At 44.3% G+C, this 10,518-nt stretch overlaps 1 protein-coding gene across 1 annotated transcript in view; it reads right to left on the reverse strand.

Annotated features, from left to right (window-relative positions):
• MTTP (microsomal triglyceride transfer protein) overlaps positions 1-9,571 on the reverse strand; it is a 324,058-nt gene extending 314,487 nt beyond the window's left edge. The window contains exon 1 of the mRNA XM_078676089.1: positions 9,300-9,571. Within this exon, the coding sequence (XP_078532215.1) occupies positions 9,300-9,360 (61 nt within the window). The 5' untranslated portion in view covers positions 9,361-9,571. The remainder of the gene's footprint in view (positions 1-9,299) is intronic.
• Between the last annotated feature and the right edge of the window lie 947 nt (positions 9,572-10,518).

Genomic DNA, 10,518 nt, shown 5'->3' on the forward strand with positions numbered 1-10,518 from the left:
TGTCCACCAACTCCCTGAAGATTAATCCAGAGAAGACCGAAGTACTGCCTATTACCACCTCAAGCAATCCTCGGAACGATCTTCTCTGGCCTCAGGAGTTGGGTAGGACACCGACACCTGCAAAAGTGGTGAAAAGCCTGAGTATCCATATAGATGGTAATCTATCCATGAAAAATCAAGTGTCTTCGGTGGTTGGCACTTGCGCTGGCCTCCTAAGGCAACTCCGGAAAATTTTCCCAATGCTCTCATTTTCCACACGAAGGACGGTGGTGTCCGCAATGATTCTAGGACGTCTCGATTATGGGAATGCCCTCTACATTGGGCTTCCCCAGCAGCAACTTTCGAGACTACAAATCGTGATGAACGATGCAGCCAGATTGATTTTTGGAAAGCCCAGATACACTCATACCTCTCCTCTCTTACGCCAATTACATTGGCTTCCGATTAGGCAGAGGATCTTATTTAAAGGTCTGTGCATCGCTCACAAAGCGGTTTATGGTAATTCACCCAATTATATTAAAGCCAGGTTGGTGCAATATACACCTAGAAGAACCTTACGTTCATCTGATGACGCTCTTTTAGTGAATCCGCGCTATCATCTGACCACCTTGGGTGGACGGGCTTTTTCAACCACTCTCCCCTTAGCCTGGAATAAGCTACCATCAAGTCTCAGGAAGGAACCAAATCTAATGCCTTTCAGGCGATCTTTAAAAACAGTGCTTTTTCGAGAAGCATGGGGTATGATATAACTGGGGTGTCTACTCTCTGAATGGTTCAGGTTTTCTTCAAGTACAAGCGCTTAGAGACCAATCGGTGATAATGCTCTATATAAATATAATAAATAAATAAATAAAAGAGTGTAGGGGATAGCGAGGAACCTTGTGGGACTCCTAGCGTAACTGGAACAGGTTTGGACAGGGTGTTGTTGACCTTGAATTTTTGAGTCCGGTTTTGCAGAAAAGAGGTAAACCACTTGAGCACTGATCCTGATAGACCCATTCTGTGTTTCAACAGATCTATCAAGTGCTCGTGTTTGACCATATCGAACGCTGAGGAGAGGTCTAGTAGGATAAGAAGGCAAGCTTCATTTTGATCAAGTATTTATAGTGCATCATCAATGATGTGTGTCATGGCTGATTCCGTGCTGTGGTTTGCACGGAAGACGGATTGGTTTTTGTTTAGAAGGTTGAAGTGATCAATATGTTTTGTCAGTTGGTGTTGAACACATTTTTCCAGAAGTTTGGCCAAGGTGGGAATATTGGAGATTGGGCAGTAGTTGTTTAGGTCTGTGGGGTCAGCTGTGAGTTTCTTTAGGATGATTATTAAAGTCCTTTTTCCAGCTACGCTGACCCTAGCCAGCTAGGAAGTCGGTGCTCTAGTATAAAGGGAGCCAATACTGCAAGAGTTTTCCAAAGTGCCTTACTGTATAAGTCACCCTGGCTTCCCAAGATTAGATCCCTTTAATGTTTATGGGTCTCAGATTGCATTTTTATACTTCACCAGCCTCCGAGCATGAACTATTAAACCATTTAATGGATATTTGTGGGATGTTTGGACTTACATTGTTCAGTCCCGAACTTTTAGGCAGTCTGGTAGTTAATGTGCCATCCTTGTGGTATTAGATTGGAGTAGGAAAGTGAGCACAGTCTGATATATTCTTTGTTATAGGTCTTTCTAACAACAAGGGTAAGACTGTTTCCTGACTGGGGAATCAGGGAGCTCATCTAACAGATATCTGTACGAGTGCTACTTGGGCATCTGCACATACCTTACTTAGTTCATCAGATTCCTTGACATAGTCCTCAAGCACTTAATATAGTTTTTCCTTTATGTTGCATTACAGGCTTAATGCAGCATTCTTGTTCTATTTTGGAACTGGGATAAGGAAGAGTGATGTTTACCTAATTTGGCAAGAATTAAGTTATCTAGCTTTGCACAATTTGCTAAATCTTCTATGTTTACCAACTTCTGTGCAGGGGTTTTCCCACACAAACTATTTTTGTTGGCTGATTTTCTCCCCCTAAACTACTTTTTATTAGAACAATTGAGCTAAAATTGTAGTTCTGCAGTGATTGCTCCTTCTACTTTTTTCCACGTCTTCTAAATATAAAAACGTACATTTGTGGTTCTTAGACTAGGGGATTGGCTGTTTTTGAAACATCTATCTAGGTGGCGCAGGCCTTTGGAAACAATAATGTGCAGTGGTTGTTGTGTGTTTGAGGAATCGTTCCAACATGCAGTCTGTAGCTGTTCTGCCCAGTTGGAAGAACGGAAAGCGGCCTGAGACCAGAATAGACAAGCATTTGCAATGCAATAGGCCTCGCAGCATTCAACTTTGAGTTATTGGCCTTGTATATGACAATGTGTTGCATGAATTTTTTTGCAAACTCTATATTGGCTGGTGGTGTTTGTGCCCGGTGAAAGCATACACTGACGGATGGTGGTGTTTGTGCCCGGTGAAAGCATGCACTAACAACTTATGGTGTCTGTGCCTGGTGAAAGTGTGCACTGACGGCTGGTGGTGTGTGCCTGGTGAAAGGGTGCACTGGCGGCTGGTGGTGTGTGCCTGGTGAAAGGGTGCACTGGCGGCTGGTGATGTTTGTGCCCGGTGAAAGCGTGCACTGACGGCTGGTGGTGTTTGTGCCTGTTGAAAGTGTGCACTGATGGCCGGTGGTGTGTATGCCTGATGAAAGCGTGCACTGATGGCTGGTGGTGTGTGTGCATGGTGGAAAAGCGTGCACTGACATGTTTAAAAGTAAAGTGCGCCATACTGCGATTGCTACAATAGTTAATTGTGGATGTGTTAACAATTGATGCGTGCACTGATGGCTGGTGGTGTGTGTGCCTGTAGAAAATGTGCCCGGCGCATTCAGAAAACAGTTGTGGCCACATCAAAGGGCTGCCGCTGGCTCCGGTCAGCTGGGAGCCTAGAGCGCCACATAACCCCTAGCTAGCGCATTTTAAAATTTGTATATTCCTCTTCAGCTACCCAAGAGGTGGCAGGTTCACCAACAATGTATTAAAAATGGTTGTGGGGCTGCAGGAGCATGTCAGTCACACAGGAGACCCACTGAAGTTTTTTATTATTGATGTATTTGATTGTGTAAATCATAACCGAGGTATTTGATTATGTCAAAGGTGACCTGAAACGTAATATCACCCGTAATATGACAGATTATTTCGTTTTTTATGTCATCGGTGATTTAATAAGTGAGGTCATGAGCAGTGTAATGAATGGTTATGATTGTGGTGATATAAAGGCTAATGAACATTAGGTATATTTTTTGTAATGTCAGTTACATACTGATGTTAGTAGACACGCTGAAAGACTGTTTCTTTTCTTGCACTACAACTACCAGAAGCCCCTGCCTGAAGAACACTGCAGGTGGGTCTACACCACTTGCAAGGATGCTTTCTTCTACCGTAGGGCAGGACATGCTGAAAAGCTGTTTCTGTGCCACTACGGCTACTGGAGGACACTGTGGCTAGAGTGTTTAAAAGGGTGCTTTCTTCTCCAGCCACGCAGGACACTCTGAAAGATCGTGTATGTGCTTACTACAACTTCCAGAAACCCTTGCCTGAAGGATACTGGGGGCAGAGATACAGTGCTTGAAAGGGGACTTTCTTCTCCTTCTTGGGTCTCATCTTGGTCTGTGGCCTGACTATTCCTAACCAGCATAGGTAAGCATGAAGCCACATCTAACATCATTCCTAATTCTGCTTGCAACAGCACTACCTTTTTTTTATTATTATTTTTTTTAGATTTTTTTTTAAGCAACTCTGATAATACAAACAAATAAAAAGAAACAATACGAATACAAATCTTAAATTTAACAAAGATTTGCATAAAGTCATATTAACAAATCAAACATTCCATATACTTATTATAAACCTACAACAGCACTACCACTGCTATCAGCAGCATCCTTAAGCGGGCCATAGGGGTTGCCACTAAAGAGATTGTGCTCATGGAAAGTATATTTTCACAAGAGTCCAAGGGCATATTTATTCATCAAGCTAAATTGGACCTAACTGAGACTGGTCCTGCCTGTTGCTGTGTTGGGTCGGATCCCTGTGAGCCCACAAAACTGAGCTGTGCCTCTAAATGCTCATTCCGTATTGCACCGGTCACTAAAAACAGAACAAAAGGGGCCGCTAAACCAGTAACAGCAAACAGACATCTGGGGCTGCTTTTACTGAGGCTGCTCCCACCTCTGCTTCAGATACCACAGAATCATGCTTTTTAAAGTGTGTTGTGATAAATTCAGTACGATTCTGAAAGATAATTTGCGACTGATTATAAAGCGTTTGGGTCATATTGAGTAATTTCTAATTGCTGCCAGATTCTTAAAGTCTCATGAGTTTAATGCTTCAGCGCATCAGGTGGAAAAACGCAACAGACAGTTCCCCCCCTAACAGAGAAAGTGGCCTCTGGTTGAATCTACCAGCCTTGCTGCACACTGTCGCTTCACACACCACATCTCCCTGTAAAGATAAATCATGCTCATAATACACCAAATCAAAGTCATACAGGAGGAGTGCATACACCGGCCTGCCTCGTCAGCAAACGCAAAGTACCTTTAACTGGCAAGACGTTATCACCATTGGAGCGCCTGGCACAAGGGACTGTCCCAAGAAGCATCTATTGTGTAAAAACGAGCAACACTCGGTACTAGCCACCGCTCTGCGCCCGTATTTAGAACTACAAAGTGATGTCAGCAATATGGCGTCTGTAGTCTTTGTACAGAAGCAACGTGCGGCATGTGTATCTAGGAAACTTCAAAAGGGGAGACAACCTGAGCCCAAAAAGTCTCTGTCAGTCAAAACCGCACCTCCACAAACGAGTGTAGGGATTTAAAATCCGAATGCTCCCCAGATGCGCCGCAATGTCCTGACGTGTGATGAACTACAAAATGACGTCATAGCGTAGACGTTTGTAGTTCGCACTCCGGAAGCCCGCGCACGCGCCCTCGGATGGCCAGAGAAGCAGTGCTGGTGACGCGGGGCTCCCATGCCCGAGGGAGAGCCCCGCGGAGTCTGCAGAAGTCAACAAAGCCGGTAAGTGGGGCTTAGTTGGAGGGGGGTGCGCTTGTGTGTGCAGCGGCGGCGGGGGGGGCGGGGGGGTCTCTGTATGTGTGTGTGTGTAGGTGCGCTCGTGTGTGTTTGTCTCTGTTTGTGCGCATGCGTGCAGGGGGAGGTGTGCCTGTGTATGTTTGCGCTTCCCAGGAGACAGCCACGGCGAGCGCGTTCGCGCGCGCGTGGCCTGCGCCGATCGCCTTTTGCGAGATGCGCGCGGCCAGGTACTGTCTCCTGGGAAGCGGATCCAGCGACAATAGGTCGCTGGCGGAGACAGCGCTTACGTGCTGTTCAACGCCACGAGACCTAAAAAACCAGGCATCCGCACCTGCCTGCAGGCCATTATCAACACCCTCAATCCAGACAATACTTTTATGAACATTCAATTGGTCAAATTTTTGGACTGAGCAGTCAATAAATTAAGTAGGCAGGACGTAACTCGTGGTGAGTCAACAGCCACAAGTCTTAATAACTTCCACTGCAGTGCATCAGCTTTGTAGCACCTGGAGGCAGCCCCGGCCAGTTAAAAGACCTAAGAGTAATCCAGAGACTCTTTCTGATGATAAATGTACTGTAATGAGCTGCATAATGGCGAACGGTGGCTCTACCATGAAGGAACGGTCAGCCGGTAGCTCCAAGGAGGTGCTTGGCCGTCCCGCTTGCCCTAAGGAAATTCTCATGCGCGATGAACTTTGCACTTTGCACAATCTTGCCATGCTGAGTTTGCTTCTTTGCACTGTCACCACATTTCAAGCCCTTTCTCCGCAGAATACGCTCTATAAAATGTTTACGTGTTATACTTATAGCTATGTGTAGCATGTACTAATGTTTGTAGGTATTTATTTCTTTAAGGAATTTTGAGCTTAATTATGTATTCGTTTTTAAAGGAAATAACTGGTCATGGCAACCAATAATTTTGAAACAAGTCTCCTGCTTCCTTGCATCTTGCATTTTGCAAAACCCTGTTTTACCGCAGCATCTTTTATTTAACTACATTTGCTTTCTGAGCCTAATGTAATCGTCTTGAATATTGAGTTGTTTGCCAGGCAGTTCAGTAACTCTTGTCTCACAGTAAGAGCAAAATTACTTGAACAATTATATAGTATTATGATAAATTGAATTTAATGAACTCTTTGTATATGAAATGATAATGTACTGTTTATGTTGTTTAATTTTGTAATGGTTTTAAGTAACCGAACAGTAAATGTACATATAATATTAAGACGTCTTTGCAAACTTGACAAACTTCACAAAGATACTAAAGTGTGAAAAAAATATTCACAAAGTTGATGAGGAGAAATGTTTCTCACTATCTCCTTATTCCCGTTATCTCGGTTACTCAGCTATTTCTCTTCATAAACCTTATCCCAAGCCATTTACTCTCTCTCCACTGTGTATTGTGTACACTCTAATGATTCAAGGGCATGCTATACCCCTGTATATTATCAAGTGCGAAACACAGAGTTCTGAATTTCGAACACAACATGTCTTTCCTCAACTTTAATTATCAACATACCCCTGAATTTCTCTACTTCGCCTACACCCAGCCACCCCCGTCGGATCTCACCTTGACTTGAATGAACCTTCGGTAATCTCTGTCACCAGCCCTAAACTGTTTCTGCTCCCATTGTACCAGGAAGCTGGTGAACTTTGCCCTCGGAGACCCCTCCTCTCCTGGTCATAAATGGACAAATTACTGGCAACTAAAATAGTACTTCTGTGAAACCTAGTCTTGGTCTGGTCGAAGGCCACAGATGAAACGCAAATCTTACCAAGCCTATGAAAAACAAACAGACCACGTAAACACCCGAATAAGTAGAAGTCCTGTCTCTGGACACAAACACAAGGACACACCTTCTTAAAGAGCCATTGTTTTGGTCAAATGCTTCTCATGCTATTTAAAGAACTGGACGGAAAGAAGGCTTTTGGCTGTGATGTTTAGAGACAAAAAACGTTTTTCCCTGTTACATAATTCATTTTAAGGGAGCATGTCTGTATAGGCTATCTATTTTTGTGAACAATTTCATAGTGCAGCAGTGGAGGGCGCATTGGCTATTGAAAGGGCAAGCTGCTTCATTGCAACAAAATGAAAGTAATTTTGCCAGAATTCATTTGCCATAAAAAAACACTTAAGGGATGTTACCTTATTTCATGGGTTTTGAAATTCTTTAACTGGAACCACTATCTGAGACTATCAGCATACAACTTTCTTTTTTTCTTATGACTGAGAACAGTGACATGTATCATTCTGCTATCCTCTCTAACTTCTAAAGCACAAGAGGGTATGTCTTGTTTGCTTCCCTTCCACCGAAAATACCCAAAAAGGGGCAGTGTAACCAAAATTAGCAGCCTAGCAAACAAGGCGGGAATATGATATATGCATAGCTATATTCACCCATCATGTATGCCGGCTAAATTGTCTTGCTAACGCATATTGGTCACTGTCAGTGTGAGGATGAGTGCCCAGCATGGCACAATACGTTGAGGGTCAACAGGACTGTACCACTGTCTTTTTTGTTTTTTTGCTGTTTTATATAGTGCAAACTCCACCCGAATGTATTGGAGCGCTTTACGTGAGCACGTTACATTACACAAGGACACATTCATTATTTTTTGTAGGTACGGTGAGATTAGGTGTTTTGCTCAGGATCACAGGATGTTGAGCCGACGCTGAGACTCGAACCTGGTTCCCCAGCTTCGAGGTCAACCGCTCTAGCCGTAAGGCTACAACCTCTCGCTATTATATCCATGGTATGATATTTTTCCCTTTGAGGTATGATAATGTGCCCAGCTTGGTCTGTTGTACCCACTTGCGCATCCTATATTATAAATCTAGGTATGCCACCAGACTGAATTTATCACTATCGTCTACGAAGCTAGACATGGCATTGTAACAAGCAAGCCAGGTTGATATACTCTTTGGATCCTATTAGATGTGCTGTATGGTTTCATATCCAGCTATGGGATACCATTATAATCAACTAGGTATGAGGGTGTACCCAGGCACCAAAGTAAAAGTGGCCCCTTAGTGAATTAGATAGCCAAAAAGTGGCCTATGATTTCAACCAGGGGCAGTTTTGAGCTTGCATAGGCACCCTGTATAGGTGTTTTGCAAGGCATGGAAGACTGCGTGGACTTGAGCTTGCTAAAGGCAATGTTTGTCCTAATATCAGGAAAATCAGCAGATCATAAAACGGGTCCACAAACAGCAAAAAAACTGACCCACACACTGACATGTCAGACCAGTCCTTCTGGTTCTGCCTGGTTGCCCCATAGGCCAGTCTGGCCTTGACTACTGTACTTCTAAATGCAAAGTAATAACCCCAATCAGAGGGCTCTTGCCAAACCCTGGTCTCCTGAGTATCTGTTGGCAACACAGCCCTGTCGATGGATCCGTCAGTGCTCCGTTGCCCAACATCGATCCCAAAATAAGAAAATATGTGTTAGGTATAGAAAGTAGGTAAGGACTTGATAAGCATCTCACAAGACACCGAGGACAACTTGACATACCTGTAGCAACAGAGACAGTGCAAAGAAAAACTACAATCCCCACAGTCCTCTACTGACCACCAAACACCCTTCCCCTTCAGACTCCAGGGAAATCACCCCATAAGCCAAGCACAACCATTAACTTTGCTTGAGCAAAGTCTCCCTGTGGAACTCCCATTTTTAGTGGCAAGGCAGGGGGATGCTGTTTATCTATGTGTTTTGTTTTATAGATTTAATATAGGCATGTTTCCGTTTTTTTATACATATGCATCCTGAAAGATATGTATGCCTTCCATTTTCTCACTCAAGACGTCACTGAAGTTGTCAGACACAGAAAAGTACCGTTTTTTAGCTAATCAAAGTAACGTGAATCCGTATTGAGTGATATTTGTTGTGTTACTGCCTGCCCATCCAGGCACTTTCTTAAGTACTATCCACGCAAAGTTGGAAGTGCTTCATTTGGAAAATAAAGGGAGCCGGCGCCCAAAGCTCTCTGCAAGCGCAATTAAATAAATGATGGAAAATTAAGTCCTGTCCACAAAACTGAGTGCTGGTAGCGACTACCTGCAACGACCAGCTATGAAGCCATAGACGCAGCAAGCCCATATCAGAAAAGCATCAAAAGTGCAGATGGCAGAAGAATTGTTATCAAAATCGCCATTAAAGTCCGTAAACATCTGTTCACTGACTCCATTTGATCTTTCTGTGGCTACCGGAAATTGTCATGGACCTACCTTTAACAGAAGCAGCGAGGGCGGGTATTATGCAGAGGAACGTCACAACGAGTGGCTTCATGATTTGCTGTGCGACCCTCCAGAGCAGCACAATGAAATCTTCAGTTTCTGGAAGCAGGGTCAGCAGAATGTATCCACACAGGCCCCTGACCTGTTCAGCCGCGAGCAGGGGGAGAAAAGAGGCAGGGATTCGCCAGGGTAATGTTTATCTAGATGTAGTAAGGGTCAGATTCCAAACTCCATGCACAGGCGCTATGCTGGGCAGAGCTCTTGTTGTTAATTATTACACACCGCTGTCTGCAGCAGGCTATTGTTCCCTGCCTTGCCTTTTCTTATCCATGACAGGCTGGCACCAGATAAACTGCTCGGATTAAGGATCATCTGCATAAGGGCTCTGGAACAGGAACAAGTAACTGGTGTCTTTGTGACACCTAACCCACCCTTTGCAGCGTGTGTGTGTTTTTCAAGGACTACGGGCCTAATTCTCAAAGTTTTTTGCGCACTTGCAAATAGACTATAAATAAATACATGCATACATAAATACATAAATAAATGCATACATACACATATACATACCCACATACATTCAAATGTAAACATACATACCCAAATACAAAACGCGTTGACATAGCCAATAGGTCTCGCCTTTGGGGCCTTATAAGTGTTTAGCCAGAGCTATTGACTTTGCCAATGTCTTCAAGCTGTGCTGTAGAGAAGTGTGGCTGCTGTGCAGCATGCTGAAAAGTTATAACACTAGCAGCGGCCAGACGCTAGGGGAGAATCAACAGATGCCAGATTCCGAGAGCAGGCTGAGGTGGTGCTGAGTGATGCTGATGTGGTGGTGGTGGTGGTGGTGGTGACTGGTGCGGAGACAATGCTGAGGTGATGCTGAATGATACTCAGGTCTTGCTGAGTGATGATGATGTGGTGGTGTACTAGTGCAAAGGCGATGCTGAGTCATACGGATGTGGTGCTAAGTGATGCTATGGTGGTGCTGAGTGATACAGATGTGGTGATAAGTGATGCTGTGGTGGTGCTGAGTGATGCTCTTGTGGCGTTCAGTGATGCTGTGGTGGTGCTGAGTGATGCCGTATTGGCCCTGAGTGATGCTGTGGTGGTGCTGAGTGATTCTGTGGTGGCGCTGAGTGATGCTGTAGTGGTGCTTCGTGATGCTGTGATGGCCCTGAGTGATGTTGTGGTGGTGCTGAGTGATGCTGTG

The sequence above is a fragment of the Lissotriton helveticus genome, chromosome 2_1, assembly GCF_964261635.1.
Source record: "Lissotriton helveticus chromosome 2_1, aLisHel1.1, whole genome shotgun sequence".
In the NCBI taxonomy this organism is placed as follows: Eukaryota; Metazoa; Chordata; class Amphibia; order Caudata; family Salamandridae; genus Lissotriton; species Lissotriton helveticus.